This window comes from Alternaria conjuncta (genome assembly GCF_024043145.1).
Source record: "Alternaria conjuncta strain BMP 0040 chromosome Unknown scaffold_11, whole genome shotgun sequence".
Lineage (NCBI taxonomy): Eukaryota > Fungi > Ascomycota > Dothideomycetes > Pleosporales > Pleosporaceae > Alternaria > Alternaria conjuncta.
The window spans coordinates 316,691-334,126 of NW_026250100.1; the positions used below are offsets into that span (position 1 = coordinate 316,691).

Below are 17,436 nucleotides of genomic sequence, written 5' to 3' on the forward strand. Positions count from 1 at the left end.
GATCAAGAGGTATCAATTCGCTGACCTATCGGCTATGCAGTCTTGCAGAAAGAGACGGAACTGAGTTTCAGCTTGTGCGGAGGTATCGTCATGAACATGTGAATCCTTCAGAGACAGGACGAATCGCGGAATACCAAGGTCGCCGATATGTCCGTCGTTACATGACGTGCCGTCTCGCAAAGCTAACGCGTCTACGCCAATCTACCGAGGCTCAGGAGATAGTTTCGCCCCACGCGATGCACTATGGAGGACGAACGTCCCGTCCATTGGCAAGATGATTCTCCATCAAGGGACTGCTGTCATGTCAACTTCATCTTCACATGCGATTGACTCTCCGAGGTCTTCAACAGCTAGATCATCGAACAAGGCGCCCGGCTAAAGTTTAATATCGACGAAGCTATCGTCAAATTCATAATCACGCCTCGTACGCTGCGTTGGAGCTCAAAGCGAACCTTGGAACGTCTGCGTATACAGCCTCTCAGCAGCCCAACTGCTTGCGAAGATGATCACCGAATCGATAAGACGTGTTAACGGTTACGAGAAAGATGCCTACACCTATTACCCCGTCATCATCGTCGGTGCAGGCGCATCTGGCATTGCTATGGCCTGCCAGCTGAAGCAGCAACTTGGATTTGATCAGTTTCGCGTATTTGATCGGCAAGCAGGCATTGGAGGAACCTGGTGGATCAATCGGTACCCCGGTGTGGCTTGGTAAGTCCGCGATCTCCCCGACGACATGCAGGTGGTCACAACCAGGGCCTCTGCATTCAGCCGCCACTGTGCCACAAACACAAGACTAACAGCCACACAGCGATATACCCGCTGTCTTCTACTCCTTCAGCTTCGCCCAAAACCCCAGTTGGTCCTCGTTCCACCCGCCCGGCAAAGAAATCGTACGCTACTACCACGAAGTATGCGAGAAATACCGCATCACGGACAAATTCGAGCTCAACACGGATATTGAAAGTTGCAAGTGGCTAGAAGACGAGCAGCTATGGCAGGTCACTCTCCGTCGCATGATCTCAGGCATGGGTGACTTGTCGGCAAAGGATCGCATGAAGATCGCGCAAGAAAAAGGCGAGCATGCCGTATACTCGGAGACGGAAGTTGTGAAAGCCAAGGTTGTGCTTAGCTGTGTGGGAGGACTGGTCGAACCCAGGGGCTGGCCTGACGAAATTAAGGGCATCGAGAACTTTAAGGGCAAGATGTTCCATTCGGCGAGGTGGGATGAAAGCGTCGACTTCACAGACAAGAACGTCGTCGTTGTCGGCACTGGATGTAGCAGCGCGCAACTCGTCCCTCGTCTACCCCACGCGCCTTACAACGCCACAAAGGTCACTCAGTTGATGAGATCACCACCGTGGGTCACTCCAGCTGTTCACGCGCCTGGTGGTGACGAGTGGTGGGAGAAGAACGGCCCCAAGCTGATGAAGAACGTACCGGGCCTCAAAGAGCTGTTGCGTTTCATCATCTTCGCCACGGCAGAATCAGGCTTCCTCAAGATCTTCCCCAATACACCATACGCTAACAAACAGCGGAAACTCTACGAAGAGAAGGTCCTCCAGAACATGCGCAAACGCACTCCAGAAAAGTACTGGGAGATTCTAACACCAGACTACGGCGTGGGTTGCAAACGACGTATCTTCGACAAGCGGTGGCTCCGCAGCCTGAACGACCCAAAGATCGAACTGACTACCCAGCCGATGAACAGGGTCACAGAGCATGGTGTTGTCATCGGTCCGGGGGCAACGTATCCAAAGGACGCGAAGGAAGAAGACTACCCCGAGCGAGAAATCCCAGCCGATGTCATTGTCCTAGCCAACGGCTTCGACACAACGCGCTGGCTCCACCCCCTCAAAGTCATCGGCAAAAGCGGAAAAGACCTAGTCCAAGTAATGGAAGAACGAGGAGGCGCTCAAGCCTACCAAGGCACAGCCGTCGACGGCTTCCCCAACTTCATGATGATCTTCGGCCCCAATACAGCGACTGGACATTCCAGTGTCGTCATGGCAAGTGAGAGTACGTCTAAGCCCTCCCAACTAACGCTCACCGTTTATTCATACCAAGAACGTCACTAACACAAACCCCAGACATGGTGAACTACTCCCTAAACTTCATCCGCCTCCTCCTCCACAACGAAGCCCGCACAATCGACGTCAAGCACTCCGCCGAAGTCGCCTACACTGCCGAAATGCAACGCGCTCTCAAAAACACCGTCTGGCAGAGCGGCTGCTCAAGCTGGTATTTCACCGGCGACGGCTGGAACTCGACCGTGTATCCCTATACCCAGATTGAATTTTGGCGGAGGTGTACGTTTGTCAAGTGGAATGACTGGAATATAGAGTACACGCGTAAGGGAATTGCGAGGATGAGGGCGAGGAGGCTGGTCAGGGCGTTAGCGGTTGTGTTGGCTGTTGGGGGCGCGTGGAGGTTTTGGCGGAGTGGATTGGGGGTTAGGGATATTGGGGCGCTGGTGAGAGGGTTTTTGGAGGGGGCTGTTAGGAATGTGAGGGAGGTGGGGGGCATGGTCAGGAAGGCTGCCTTGGCTTGATGTGTTGGTATGGGTAGAACAGGGCTAAATCGTCTGGCATGATTGATAATATGAAGAAATTGGTCGAGAACTCCGGTGCGTCGGTTCACAAGATTGTCGAAAAGTCTTAACGTAATCGACAGTATTCCATTAATAGAGTTACGCCTTCCCATATCCTTCACTCCCAACGAAATTCTGTCTTTTGCGACAGCCAGAAAGAAAGACAAGACCATGCATCCAGCCTCAATACCCGTCGTTTTCATTGTCCTGTCTACAAACATCTTCAAGTTCCATGGCACGCGCAACTCGACCACTGAAAGCCTCAATAAACAAGAGCTTTTCTTCAGCGCAGGGCCAGTTATAATGGTACACAACCCCAGCCCACACCCAGAACCCTGTTGGGCAGACGATGTGGATCTCCTCCACACTACCAAACTCCATGATTTCAGGTGAATCATCCGGGTCGTCTCGCTCAAACTTGAGGCGCTTGACTGCTGATGCGATGGGACTGTAATCGTAGAACGCAGAACGGCCGATGTCCAGCATATCGATATCGAGATCCAGCCAGACGTAGCGCTGCTCAGTCTTGAGGCAGCCTGCCTTCTCGAGCTCTTCTCGCTGCTCATCCGGCGTGAAGAATTTCTCGATGAGGATTTCCGGCGCATGGTTGTTTTCGAATTTCTTTACCACGTCAACTTCAAAGTGGACACGCTTGTACAATTTAAGGTTTCGCGCTTCCCGGCAGGAATGTAGTATGGCTGGTATGGGCGTAGACGAGACCAGTTGGCCATACCTACCTAGGTAGGGTTGAGACCACTTATCTCGAACACGCCGCACGTCGACGGTACGTGGCTCGACGGTATCCTTCCAGATCTGCTCTCGGAGCTCGAGAGGAAGCCGTGGAAAGGGATGGAAAGTGGTCATGGTGTGGGATGGAGATGTACAGGACTTGAGCGCAGCCCGCGCGAAGTTCCTACTACTCAGGATTAGGCAACCGTGGCATCACGGGACTGGCACTTGAAGTTCAGCCGCCTTCGCGACCACGAAATATACATTGATTGATTACATCTCGAAGAACTTGAAAGATATCTTGTGTAGGATAGTAACTGAGTGTGCTAGCGCTACCGCTAATAGATCCGTGGATGGTTTGGAAAGAGACAACAATTTTGCCCGTCTGCTGTTAGTAGGTAAGCTAGACTACTGGTACGTAAATATCCATCGATCCAGGAATACCAGCAAAACTCCTTTCACACAATCGCTACTGTATGCCGCATCATCCCGACCCCACAAACGTCATTTAGACATCCCATCTCCGGACTCTCCTCCGGATCACGGATCCGGGGTTCTAGCTCCAAGCCTTCGCGAATAGATTCCATCCGACGCGCCATTTTAGTCTACCCCATCCGATTACCACGACTAGTCAACGGTAAACTCTGGACCGGACTAGACTCCGTTGGTCTTCTGGATGTAGATGTGGTTTGCCATTTTGCATTAGACATGCATATCAAACGGTGTGTGTGTGTGCCGAGCTAGTTAGAGTATAAGCATCGTGATTCACAGTCACCTGCATGGTCAGGAAAGCTTGAAATGAGAGATCATGTGTGTACTTCATGTCATAACGTCATGCAGGATAACATGTTCCAGGAGCCAACGTCTTTCCTGATCGTTAACAACGGTGTTTTCCCAATCCAATCCAATCCAGTTCCCTTGGTCATTATCTGATAGAAAGATATACGTAGAAGCAGAGGACAAGGAAATGGATATCTTCGCAGAGAACAATGCCACAGATCCAATGAAATCCAGTGATAAAACTTTTCCGTTCCGTGAAAGAAAATCGTGACATCATGCTCGATGATCGAGATTGTCGTTTTATGCCTCAGCAGTAAGATCGTTACCAGTGTTCAGCCAGTCTACATCTCCTAGTCCGCCTGAGATGCCCATGTTGGCGTCGAGAGCTGAGTCGTCGAAGTTGAACGCCTCGCCGACTGCATCCAAGTTGAGGAGCTGATCGAAATCGCCGTCATCGAACTCGTTGTTTAGTGGCAAGCTGGAGAACAGCATCTCGTCGTCCTGGTGGTGGTTGATATTATTGGTGAATGGATTTGCAGGAAGATCCATCGTACTCCACTTATTGAAAGCCATCGAGTTCAGGTTGTCGTGTGTGTGCGAGTCCGACGCAGAAGCCGTGATGCCATCCATGTGTGTCTCGTCGGCAATAGTGATACTAGGCATATGCTCGTGATCGGATTCTGGTGGCGTAGATGCGAGGAATGTTTCGAGACGCCGAGCGACTTCCTCATCGGTGACATTAGGCTGGTCGTGCTGCTTCTCGAGAGCGTGCATGTTAGTGGTACCGTTGTCTGGCGGCGGTGTCAATGTTGAAGGGCGTAGGTTCTGTGTTCCTGTAGTCGCGTTGTTGATCATCTCCATTCGCCTTCCAGCGTCTACAAGATCTTCGACTGTAGTGACGGGCGAAGGCTTGGGCATTGGCGCAGCTGGAGCGGCTCCTACAGGAGCAACATGAATACCTGCCTTGCGGATAGCGGCTTCCAGGAAGGCTACTGAGTAATCGGCAGCAGCGTAGAGATCCCGCAGTTTGCCCATAACAGCCATGCACTGGCAGAAGCCACGTAGAGAAGTTCGACGAGTCTCCTCCTCTGGAGCTTTGATGTCAAGTAGGTGGATGATGATTGCTGGTAGCAGAACCGTAACACCTGTGGTCGGTAGGTATTTGACGAGACCACCCACGTCTAGACGCTGAGCTATCGATGTGATTGCTGAAGCAGCCCGTCGGACATTACGGCGTGAGACATCGAGCAATTCAGACTCAACATTCTCCTTTGTCGGAGCGCTGGCTGGGCCGCCTTGCGAATTTGGTAGAACCTGCGGCCGATGCAACGCTGATAACGTGGTGAAGAAGACCATGTGCAGTAGTGACCTTGCAAGGTCGATGGCTGCTTCACCGCTGGGTGTGTCCGTGTACTTGGCTTCTTCTGGAAGCTCTGATACCCATTTTTGGAGCTCTTCATCGCAGGCCTTGACCTCACTAGTTTCGGGGTCTAGTTTCTTCGGTAGCAGCATCATGGTTGTACGGTCATTTTGTAGGCCGTGGTTGTTGTTCAATACGCAGTATTGCTTAGAAAGCACATGGGATATGCACAGACACAGCCTAGCCTTCTCAATGCACATGATAGCTAGTTGTCGCTGCGCATCCACATCCCTCGCAATACGGCAGTCAGCTGGCAGGCAAGTGATCGAATCCGGAAGAGGTGCAATCTCAAAGTCATCCAACGTCAGCATGGGCACGTCGAAGTCTTCGGTCTTTATCCTTGTAGGGCGTCGCATGCCAAGTGCAATAAGTCGGTCGCGCATATAGGTTGACCACCATATCCGCTTCCATAACTTAACGCGCTTGCTGTCCAGGTTGGTGTTGTCCGGATTGCGATGCAATCCGATGGTGTGAGCAACCGATGTAGCGACGCCCATCCAATGCCAGGTGTCTTTCTGGTCATCGGGAGTTTCGTAATAATACGTCAGCAACAACAGTGCTTGCACTAGTGAAACGCGATCGGACTCATAATCGAAGTCGTACAAGATCTGGTGGCAGAGTTAGCACGGTATTCACATGTTATCGGCCCATTGTAGGTCCGTCGATTTTCACATGTCGGCATGTCCTCGGAAAATCGGTGTGTCCGAATCACCCCGATAGTGTTTGGGTCTAGTCGGCCGAAGCCCATGACTTGCCAAGGCATCCGAAGAAGGGTCTCAACTTACTCTAGTCTTCTGGAAGAAGTCTTTGCGCGCGTCTTTCCGAGTAGCGTAGCCCGCTGTGCGCAAGTGTTCCATATCAACAAACGCCGATCCGGCGAACATGACGGCCTGGAACAGGATCAAGCTGACTTTTCCTTTGCTTCCGTCTCGTTTGTCAACCATCGACAGGAAATCATGCAGATCCAGAAGTGGCATATAGGGATGGACGAATTCGACGTATGCGCGAAGCATTTCACCGCGGAGATTTCCCTTTGGTACGGTCAAAGCACCCTTCTTCTCCAGATAGGCGATCTCGTCAGGTCCGATTTTCGCCGGGAGAGGTTTGATGAATCGGGGTAGCTCTCCAGGGGCGGGTTTCTGTGGTATGCTTCCAAAGAAGGGTGCTCGTGGTTCATTGGAAAACGGCGAAAATGGTAGTGTAGGCAAGCCATTGATTTGTGACGTGATGGAAAGCCGGCGCTGGATATCTGAGATACTGGCGACGGAATTGATGCGATGGCCATGACTTTGGTCTGTGTTGCGATTAGCCCAGTACGACTGATGCCGTGATGCAGTAATCATACATATCGAGTGAGGCACATGCTCATCTCGCCTTGATTCCGCCTCATGTGATCCTCGTGACGAGCTTCGGTTCAAGGTTTGCGCACCGTCCAGCGCGTCACGCGATGCGATCTTGCGCGTCGCAGGTGCAGTCGCGCTTGCGTTTTCTGTGGCTTGGTCGTCATCTTTGCTCCATTTCCTGCAGCTGTCAGTAGTCGTACGAGGCGCACATTTGGTGTGGGTGCATCAACAGCCATTGGCTGAAATGCTCTCGGTGATTGTGATAGGTGCAGCGCAGCACAAGTGGCTAGGCCAAAAATACCGAGCTCCCAGCCGACGTTGGATGACGAAATCGATGGAACATGCCATATCGAAATTGTTGATCAAACGATAAAGCGTTTTGTTTGTGGAGACGTCGGATATTGCACGGGAATGTGGAACTAACTTTTTGCGCCTGCTCTCCGACACAATGCACTCGACTTCGTCCAGTCTGCAGTTTGTGCAAGGAGCGCCATGCTCCGTGACATTGCAGCGCACTTTGCGAGCTCGACAACACTGACACGCTTTTGAAGCCCTCCTCTTTACTGAGCGCCCGGTTCCATGTCCATCGAGGCCGGCCGCGGTGGCTTTTCGTTTCGGTGCTTGGGTTTCGTTGTGATGGTCGGACGGAGATGCAGAGTAATCAGACATGGCTACGAGATGTGGATGTCTGGAGTCTGCGTTGAAGGCACGATGGGTTGCAAATAGCGTTGACAATTCCTACCACACGCGAGGGGCCTGGGGGGGTCCGAAGATTATAAAGACCGCAATTCGCGAGAGTGGATTGCATGCCAGGGCTAGTCGTGTGCTAGGACACACAGACAAGCCGCGCTTCACATGGTGCGTTTTAACGCTCATGACGCCGCCTCCGTCCCCACTGGGGATCGTTAGTTAGTACCCCAGTCCCCCAGATGCGGCTGGTCGGCGCTTTATCCTTGGCGACTAAGACGCCGATGCCTTTCGGATGTCATCGGGACAAAGCCCGCTCCTGGATACAAACGCGTATCCGCAACGTCAGCTGCTAAGCCAGTCCTTGTGCACGGGTAAGATGCCGCGGTTCTTGCATTCGCTCAAGCCGACGATGGCCTGTACGACTGGCAGCCTGTGAATGCCAAGAGCACACTCCCTCCGACTACTACGGACGCATGGCACGCGAGTACCGGGCGTCTTTGACACCCAAGCTCGAGTCATGATTGTTGTGGGGTGCACGGCACTTTTCGATTCACGACGCGTCCCACAAACGCAAGAACATGCCAGGCGTAGGATCATCGCTGTAGAGTGCGGAAATGAATATCCCAGGGACAGCGCGATTGGTGTCTATGAGCGGAATGCCATGACCAAGCCAGACAGCTCTGGATCCTATAGCCGAAGTGCTAGCCGTCTCGGGTGCACGTGAGGACACATAGGCGTCCAGGTATGTTTGCGGCTTTTTGCCAATCGTACGGACAGGTCCATTGCCCCGACGCACTGCCCCAGCACACCCCAATAAAATCTGCATCGTGAACCTTAGTGGGCACGGTGCTTGCCGTCTTTTTTTGATCTGCTGAGAGCTGGCTGACCGCTCTGACAACAAACACAGCGCTCGGTGCACGGGAAAACATTGCGATGGATGACGTGAAAGCAAACTCTGAGAGGCTGCGCCTCATGCAATCGGCGCTCGGAGCAAAGGCTCTTCCAGCTGCGTGGTCAGTGGTCGCGGTAAAGGTGTCAAAAATGGCACGCGTAGCGAACGACTGGAGGTTGATCTCTGGGCGTGCCAAAATTGCGGGGAACACGCCCTTTCCCCTCTCGGTGAAGTCTCGGACGACGCCATGCCGTTGCATGAGGCAGAGAACGCAACCACCAATCTGCAGTGATGCACACGTTCCATCCTTCCAGATTGCTCCTAGATGCTCGGCATCCTCATGCACCTCCCGCTCAATTTTTCCTCTGCATCGCGATCGTGATCGAGCGTCCGCGGCCGCAGCCCGAGCCTACCCGTCGGTACCTGTGACTTTCCCGGTCACTCAAACATCTGGGGCATTACACCCATCATCCTTACTACTACATTGGAAAGAAGCGAAGACCAGGTCAAGCCTTGATGCGCACGTCTAACGACACCATTTTAGCGGTCCCACGCGACATGATCTGCAGGGAAAGTAACTGTCGCACGACATGGTCTGGTTCATGAGCGTTCTCCGATGGCTGAGGCTCAATGTCTCTGCATGTACCAACCGTGTCATCACTGGAGAGTCAGATCTCACTGCCCCCTCCAGCTCCTTTGTTCGATGCGGGGCTTACCGCCACATCAGCATCTTTGGGAAAGGCATGCGTTGCAGGCATGATTAATATTCACCATCCAATCCTCGTGCGAGCTTTCGGCCGTTGGGACGGAATCAATTTCCGCTCAGGTCATCGGAAAAAGGCACTCAAATAAAGCCAACGAGGCTATGTCATGTCGGGCGACTAAAGATGCAGGACTGTCACTGTACGGAACCACTAAGTTTTGAGCTCCACTTTGAGAATCTGGAGTGAAGATCCCAAGGTCGGTGCATCATCGGTGCGGTAACTAGTAAGTAACCTGGCTGGTTCACGCTTCAGCTAGAAGTAGCGTGGATGGTCTCATCTGACAAAAGAATACAAGCTGGAAACACAAGGTGGTCTGAATTTGGCAAGAAACCCACAAGATGTATCTCGGTTGTATGTGTCTTCCATCTCAGTATCACATGGCAGACATGACCAAATCTCATCCAATGCGATCCAATCACGACTCCTCTGACCCACCACCATAGATGAGCTCACATTTCTGCTCAGCATCAGCAAGTGCACAAACAAAAAACAACCAAGGCAATGGAACGGTTAAGTAGTCACTTACAAGGTCGCTCGTACAAGTACCATGTTCTCCTCTCACTGGGTAACATCGATCCAACGTTGCCTGTTTACATTCGCATTCCTGTCAGGCCGTCAACAAAGAACAATTACACTTCATCGGCACAACATTGTACATACAGCCTTCAATTCCAGCGGGCAGATCGGTGGCGGTCCACATGAACAAATAGGTAGAGTAGGTGGGGCTGGCGCTGGCGCTGCTAGGGAGACGGCCGCTAAGAGCACGGAGACGATGATGGCGGACTTCATTCTGGAGAAGCAGGCAACGTCAATGTCAAAGTAGCTTCAATGAATAAGTGTAGGGTTGAAATGGTTTATGGCACGATATATTTATATGTCAACCAGCTCTACTCGGGGCTTCACCATCTGACGTGATACCGTGTCAAGTCAAGAAAAGGCATATGAGACATTCAGCTCTCGCTGAGGAAAGCCCGAGTTACCGTTGCGAATAAGAGACCACATCTGGGTCTTGGACTGCGGCATAGAACTCAAATAGGAAAATGTGTTTAGCCAAGGGTATCGTGTAATGATCTTGGAACATCTGATGCTCGCAAATGAGATTGCATGACCGTCTAAGTCTAGATGCTGCTGATGTTTACCACATCTAGAGCTTCGATGATCCCTTCGGCCTCTCCATCGCCTTAGTCTTGTTTTTGAAATTCTTGACCAGCTGTCTCACACCCAAATCCAGCATGACATCTTCCGCACCACCTGGTATCCTTATACCTGGAACCTCGCGGTATATTCCTGCTCGTAGATTAGTTACTGTCTGTAATCCCATGATACTCATAATACTTACTCTCGATCAACTCTCCTTGACCACTCTTCGTATATCCATTTCCGCCAAATAGCAATTGCGCAGTTTGTGCGCACTCGTTCAGCACGATGCCACTTTGTGCTTTGACCATTGCGGTCAGGCCACCCAACTCGATGTCTGCTGACGCCTTCGGTAGGTGCACCATTTGGTATACGAATTGCTCGACCCATGCCCATTGTGACTCTAGAAGAGCACCAGCTTTCGCCAGGCGGTGACGTACGACGGGCTGTTCGACGAGTGGCTTGCCGAAGGCTTCGCGTTTGAGGACGTATTCCATTGCGGCGGAGAGGGCGACACGCGCTTGACGGGTTGCGCCGATCGCAATGCTGAGTCGTTCGTGGTTGAAGTTGGTCATGCTGTGAAGTTTCCCGTTAGCTAGAGTACTTCTTGAGACTGTCGTTATCTTACATGTACTTCATGCCCATACCCTCTTCTCCAATGAGATTCTCAACCGGCACTTTGACATCGTCAAGTTCTATGAAGGTCGTTCCTGCACTGACTTGACCGCCAACCTTCAGTCTGCGCATGTTTACTCCTGGGTTTCCTAACAAAGGCACGACCAACATGGAGAGACCTGTAGGCCCAGGGCCGCCAGTCCTGACGGCCATTGAAGAGTAGCTCGACCAGATTCCGTTGGTGATCCACTTCTTGGTTCCGTTGACGATGTAGTGTTTGCCATCGGGTGTCTTTGTAGCGGTCGTTGTGATGTTTGCGACGTCTGATCCGGCTTCGGGTTCGGTAATGGCAATGCAAGTTCGCTTCTTGCCGGTAAGGAGTTCGGGGAGGTAGCGCTCTTGGAGCTGTTTGCTGCCGTATTTGATAATGGGCGGCACACCGAAAGACATGCCTGTAGTCAGAGACCCAGCCGGTCCTGCAAGGCCCGTTCGCGCCATCTGGTGCGGCTGTTAGTTGCGCTCAAACTGGGTATTGGGAAATCCTACCTCATCTGCGTAGATCATGGTATGAATGTAATCCCATTCCTCGACCTTGACGACACCCAGGATGTCATGGATTCCGAGCTTCTTCAGCCATTCCACTGGCAACGGGGCAGGTAGTGTCGGTAGCAGCATGCCTGCTTTCGCGAACGTCTCAAAGACATGCTCAGGCACAGTCTCCTCCGTATCCCATGCCAGAGAATTCTCCAGGAGATGCTCGTCCACGAATTTGCGACACGCTTTCTGCCATCTCAGATGCGTCTCCTTGTAGTATGGAGATGGTAGGCCGACGATGTAGGGCGGTTCGGAGAACGGGACGAAAGCTGTGGAAGACATTGCGATGTTGTCGATGCGAGCCGAAGGTAGAGTAGAAGATGCGAGCGACGGGGCTCTGCTGCGTGTAGACTACATGATGGTGTTGCGCTCGGTATATGGAGAGGAGAAGTGGAGTCCGGGGTAGCTTCAGGCCAGCCGAGGTTCGCCAGGATTACACGCTTCTGACATGTCATGAACCGACGACTACCAGATCGAGGCGCAAGCCACGCTCCTTGGCCCGAGAAATCTAGACAGTTTCAATTAACGCTAAAGGGACAGATGGAAAGACTATATCAATCTACACTTACATACGAACTTCGGTCCCGAGGGCTTGGACATTGGTGTTGCGCGCTGTTTGGCATGTAGTCCGAATCAGGCAAGTTGCCAAAAGCCGTCGATTGCGGGCGTCTGGAGAGTTACCACAGGTCATCTGCACAACGATTGTCACTGCACGTATGTAGGCACGCATGAATGCCTCCAGAGTACAGATCTCGGATGCTGCGACCTCTGTCAAACAAGCACGGAAACTTCATTATGTCAAGCTAGCAGGCATCGCGTACAACATAGAATTCGTTCCCAGTTTATGCCATAATCCACTCCAGTATGCATTTGCAGTGTCGACTCGACTACCAAATTCCGGATTGGGATACCAGTCAAATATAGTCTGGAGTATGCAGATTGGCAACGACTGCAATCACTTCGTACAGCATGAGCATCGACTGTTGGGTATTAATACTTTTCATCGTCGTCGAAGCAGACCATTGCCGCTGATATCAGAACGCACATCAAACATATGGTAGTTCAAAGATCATAGAGACTGGTAGTATTCTGGCTATGTTTTTTAACGCACTCTACGAGGTGATTATGGTACATACTCTCAAGCTAAGGGTGTAATGGTAACGTAGCCGAGTAATCGAATGAATGTCAGAAACAAGGTACCGTAACTTACTCACATGTAGTTCCAGTTGTTGACTGGCTGGGGACGGTGAAGAGTCGTCTGTATCCTACGAGACGGGTGTATCAGCGAGAACTTCTAATCCTCCTCAATTTCACCTTCCTCGCTTCCACTGCGGAGGGCGCGGTCTTCTTCTTCCTTCTTAATCGTGCTGGCTGCCTCAGGAACAGGCGTCTTGGACTTGCGGTCAGGGCGTGGAGAGTAGCGAGCACGCTGTGACGAGGTTAGTGTCGTGTTCTCAATATATATGGGGCGTAATTTTGCGGACCTTTGTCTCACGATCGCGTTTGGAAGAGCTCTCGTCGCTTTCCCGACGGCGTCGAGCTGATGACGTGCGACCACCGCTGTCGCCGTAGTCTAGCAGACTGACAGTGGCCTCACGAGGATCGGCCCTGCTGACATAGGATCGCTCGCGTTCGGCCTCTCGCTCGCGACGCTCACGGACGTAGTGATCACCGCCAGGGCTGCGACGAGAACGCTCGTAACGATCGTCGTCTCGGCGCTCACGGCGCGGGGGAGGAGACAAGCCTGTACTGTCGTTGTTCCTGTAGCGCGCCTCCCTGTCCTGCACCGCACGACGGCGCTCTGCAGCATACGGGTCATGTTCAGGTGAGCGGGTTCGTGTACGATGACGACGATGGGAGTCAGAATGACCATTGCGATACTCACGATCTCGGTCACGCCTGTCCCTACTACGGTCACGGCCATCGCGCCTGCTTCGGTCTCTGCGATCGCTCTCCTTCTCCTTCAAGCGGGACATGAACTTGTCGAAAGCCGATTCGCGGAGGGTATCTGATTTCAGTGCGCGATACTCGTCTGTCTTTTCAACGCGGGGACGTACCACTTCCCAGGTGTCTGACAGCGACACCGGCGGATCAAGATGCTTGATGACTGACCGAAGCTTGTCCACAGTGGAGCGCTCATTGTACTCTTCGTCTTGGCGGTCTTGCTCCTCGCGCTTCTTGACCTTCGCAAGGACGTAGTTGTATATGCTATGCATGGACTGTTCGTCAATATCAGCGGTGCGAGGATCTTTTCGCATAACGATAAGGAAGTCTTCCACAGGGGTCGACGTGGTAACCTCGAAGCGTTGTTGCTAGTAGCACAGTTAGTCCAGTTCTAGTGGGGGGTTGGGGTTCAACATACCTCCAGTACATCAAGCGCCCTTCGGCGCAGGGTGCGGAACTTGCCCTCTTCCTCCTCCAGAGCATCACGGAATAGATCGAGTGGCGAGGATCCGCCCTGCCCAAGCATGGCTGTGTAGCGCGGTTCGTTCTCGATGTGACTGTGAATGTCCTTCCACTTGGTACCAGCGCGAAGCAAACCGTCCCTCCTAAGCTCGTCTAGAAGCTCGAGGAATGCATCACGGTTCTTGCGCTCGACGCGGTGCTTCTTGCGTCGCTCAGCTTGGACTTTGTCGTTGTGTTCGCGCTGGAGCTGCCTGATGTGCTTTTCGAATTGGTTCAAGACATCCATTCGAGTCAGAGTTTCGAACTTCTCGCTGTTGAACTCGTTGTTCTGCTCCAACTTTTCTTCAGCTGCCTGCCAACGCGTGAACGGCTCCAGGTCCAAGCCCTTCAGCAAGCCCATGACCTCATCGAGTGCAGAGCGCCTGCTCTCTGCCTCTTCCTCTTCGTGCGCCTTCTTCAAAGAGATGATGTATTCTTCGAACAGAGTCCTTCTCTCGTTGTCGTCCTTGGCTGAGCGGAAGATGGTTTCCTCTTCGATGATGGGCAGAGCAGTCTTCCAGCGTGTGTAGTACTTGATCTCGGGGTGCGAGCGCAGCATGGCGGTGAAGTCGGATCGTAGCTTGGCCTGGCGATCCTGCTCCTTGTGCTTCTCCTGGGCGCGCAAGTCTTCGCAGTACTTCTTGAAGGCCTCCTCGCGCTTCTCCGGCTCGGGAATGGCGCGCCAGTTGGGATCGTGGATACCGGCGCGGACGGCCTGCTGCCAGGTCCAGTCGGGCTGCACCTTCATCTGCCTGAGCACCTTCATGAAAGCAGCCTCGGCTTCCTGCGGAGTAGAAAACTGTAGCTCGGTGCCGGTCGTGAAGCTGATGTTGGGGCGGTCGCCGCCGAAGCCAGATTCACGGTCGCGCTCGCGATCACGGTCACGGTCATCGCGGCGGTCGTGTCGGTCGGGGCGGTACTCGTCGCGTTCGGGGCGTCTGTTGTCGTACGAAGGCGCGCTCGAGGCTGGTCCTGTTGGCCATCCCGCGGGACCGGCAGGGGGCGGGCGCTGGTTCTGCAGGCTCTGCCTGTACTCGTCGATCTTCTTCTGGACCACCTCGGGAATCTCCCACGTAGTCTCGCTCGTACCAGTTTTTGCGTAGTATCGCCTGCCGCCTGCTACGTGCGCAGTCCAGCCGGTGCCGGGAATTGCGCGCTTCTTAGCGTCAGTATTGTCTCGCTGTCGAATGATCATGAGATCAAGTACCTCTACATCGTCCTTGAGCTCGTCGGGCTTTTCCCACGTGGTTTGGTTGGTGGCTTTGTTGAAGTAGTACTCCTTGCCATCGGCTGCTGTCGCGACTGACCATACAGAAGCTTGAGCCATTGGCGGCGCGTAGGGTGGGCCGTTCATTGCGCCGGTTGTCGATGGTTGCGCGTGGGGATGGGTAAAGTCAGAACGCCTGTCTGCAAAGAAGTTGTGGAACTTACTGGCGCACGGACGGTTTGGGTAGCGCGGAAGCAGGACCCCTAGTTCAGGCACCACATTCACGTGTTCCTTCACATCTACCTTCACCTCGATTGTCCTGTGAAAATCATGGCAGACGATGAGGTGATACCACGCAGGAGCCTCGAGTTTGCCGAGAGCTCAGTGCTGGAAGCTGTGGTGCCTGCGAGTTCCGACATCGACATCAAGAGCGAGATCGACTCTTGGGATGGTGCAGCAGACGACAATGGTTCCATATTGCCGTTCCTAGCACAACGAAATGTGCTACTTCTCGGTACGTCTCCAACAATTCCCTACAATCAGCACGTCTCTTACTCATGCACAGGCCTTTAGATGAACTTTTAGCCGTATATGTTGTTTTCCAAACACCGCTGTTAGACGAAGCGACCTTGAAGTCGTACCTTGCAAGACTGGTGATCAACGTAGAGGCCTTCGCATTCAGTACGGTTCCCCCATCTGATCAAGATCCAAAATCTACGCCTCCCAAAGAAGTCATCTTCTCAGGTACCATCAATCACACAGATGAACCTACGGTTGTCAACCATGGTGAAGGGGACAGTGCTCATACCTATGTTATCTGGAAGGTGGATGTTTTCATAGGTGAGACAATCAGCCAATCTCTCATAGATCCTATCTAATCAACAGCAGCTCGCCCACAAGGCAGATTTCATAAGCCTGCAGTGTACTTCCAACCCACGGCCTCCTTCAAGCCAGAAGAAAAGCCTCAAAAAGACGCGTCAGAGGATGACTATCTCCCAAGTGGCGTACCCACACCCTTAAACCTGCTGCAGTCATTCGAGAATGATCCCGCTCTTGTCGGTGTCCATCCACGACTCTCAGCAATGCGTATCAGCAAGGTCACTCCAACTGCCCCTGCTGCAAAGGAAATGGCTCGACCGATTCGAAACGGACAAAGACCACTATTTCGTGTGCTGCCGCCTTTGATATGGAGGATACGTTATTCGAGGATTCAAGCATCAATAAGCGACCTGTCTTTGATGGCCTCTCTAGATCTGGAAGTCGCTCAATTCGCTACCTACGACGTCAGAATCAAAAAGGTCAGCCTGGCTTTGCATGGAGGCAAGGTTCAAGAGTTGAACGAAGAGCTGGATACCACGACGAGCCACAAACCTGGTGATCAGCTAACGTTTCTGTACAAGATCCGGCCTGATATTGGTACCGATGGAACACCAGCACTCGGGAGCAAGGGTCATTACTTAACGTTGAATGTTGAGGCAAATGTCACAATGTCCGATCATTGCCACCCAGACATTGCTATCGAGTGGAAGACACCCGTTGACTTTCCGTCAGAACAGGCGCTCAACTTGGCCAGGGCTAGTCGGCCGAGTAGCTCTACAACACAGAGCGCGAACGCAGCCAATCCCGACGCCCTTGTCACTCAAGATGCCCAAGATCAACCCGAACAGGACGCTTCACACAACGACGTCAATGTCACTCTGACAGTGTCTGGGCCGCCGAGTGTCAAGGTTGGCGAGATCTTCACGTGGGATGTGTTTATAGTCAACCGATCGGACAAAACGCGAAGGCTGGCAGTTCTGGTCATCGCGAAAAGACCGAGAGACTCGGGGAAGCACAAATCACATCCATCCGTCTCTTCTGTAGGCCGACCTCGAGCGGACAAGAAAGAGTTGTTTGGGACAGCGGTCGTTGACGAAAATGTCGTGTACGCTAAGCAAAAAAGTGCGAGAACCGATACGGCGGACTTGATCTGCTTGACAACTGACATACGGCTCGGGTAAGTCGGAGTAAGCAGAAGGGTTACAGAACGAATGGCTAACGTGCTCAGGCAACTCTCACCCGGCTCCTGCTACACAGCCGACCTCAAGTTTCTTGCGCTTTCGGCAGGAGTATTGTTCGTGGAATCGATACGAGTCGTCGATCTGGTCAGCAACGAAGCTGTCGATATACATGATTTACCAAGTATTGTTGCTGTAGCCTCGTGAGCTCGCAACACCTCCCATAGCTTAAA

At 52.7% G+C, this 17,436-nt stretch overlaps 6 protein-coding genes across 6 annotated transcripts; 2 read left to right on the top strand and 4 right to left on the bottom strand.

Moving 5' to 3' along the window:
* Nucleotides 1-502: 502 nt before the first annotated feature.
* On the top strand, nucleotides 503-2,661 carry J4E85_007639 (uncharacterized protein; the record flags this gene model as incomplete). Its single annotated transcript, XM_051471870.1, has 4 exons — nucleotides 503-711; nucleotides 812-2,019; nucleotides 2,091-2,274; nucleotides 2,574-2,661. The coding sequence occupies 4 exons, from the start codon at nucleotides 503-505 to the stop codon at nucleotides 2,659-2,661; spliced, it is 1,689 nt and encodes a 562-aa protein (XP_051324067.1).
* Nucleotides 2,662-2,773: 112 nt separating this feature from the next.
* On the bottom strand, nucleotides 2,774-3,454 carry J4E85_007640 (uncharacterized protein; the record flags this gene model as incomplete). Its single annotated transcript, XM_051471871.1, has 1 exon — nucleotides 2,774-3,454. One exon carries the CDS (start codon nucleotides 3,452-3,454, stop codon nucleotides 2,774-2,776), a length of 681 nt encoding a protein of 226 aa, XP_051324068.1.
* A 945-nt stretch (nucleotides 3,455-4,399) lies between these two features.
* Nucleotides 4,400-7,531, bottom strand: J4E85_007641 (uncharacterized protein; the record flags this gene model as incomplete). Its single annotated transcript, XM_051471872.1, has 4 exons — nucleotides 4,400-6,127; nucleotides 6,305-6,813; nucleotides 6,865-7,040; nucleotides 7,287-7,531. The coding sequence occupies 4 exons, from the start codon at nucleotides 7,529-7,531 to the stop codon at nucleotides 4,400-4,402; spliced, it is 2,658 nt and encodes an 885-aa protein (XP_051324069.1).
* Nucleotides 7,532-10,352: 2,821 nt separating this feature from the next.
* Nucleotides 10,353-11,836, bottom strand: J4E85_007642 (uncharacterized protein; the record flags this gene model as incomplete). The annotated part of the gene is made up of 4 exons (XM_051471873.1): nucleotides 10,353-10,495; nucleotides 10,548-10,921; nucleotides 10,974-11,458; nucleotides 11,507-11,836. The coding sequence occupies 4 exons, from the start codon at nucleotides 11,834-11,836 to the stop codon at nucleotides 10,353-10,355; spliced, it is 1,332 nt and encodes a 443-aa protein (XP_051324070.1).
* Nucleotides 11,837-12,848: 1,012 nt separating this feature from the next.
* Nucleotides 12,849-15,353, bottom strand: J4E85_007643 (uncharacterized protein; the record flags this gene model as incomplete). The annotated part of the gene is made up of 4 exons (XM_051471874.1): nucleotides 12,849-12,983; nucleotides 13,039-13,866; nucleotides 13,917-15,155; nucleotides 15,207-15,353. The coding sequence occupies 4 exons, from the start codon at nucleotides 15,351-15,353 to the stop codon at nucleotides 12,849-12,851; spliced, it is 2,349 nt and encodes a 782-aa protein (XP_051324071.1).
* Nucleotides 15,354-15,536: 183 nt separating this feature from the next.
* On the top strand, nucleotides 15,537-17,410 carry J4E85_007644 (uncharacterized protein; the record flags this gene model as incomplete). Its single annotated transcript, XM_051471875.1, has 3 exons — nucleotides 15,537-15,720; nucleotides 16,128-17,202; nucleotides 17,254-17,410. The coding sequence occupies 3 exons, from the start codon at nucleotides 15,537-15,539 to the stop codon at nucleotides 17,408-17,410; spliced, it is 1,416 nt and encodes a 471-aa protein (XP_051324072.1).
* Nucleotides 17,411-17,436: the final 26 nt, after the last annotated feature.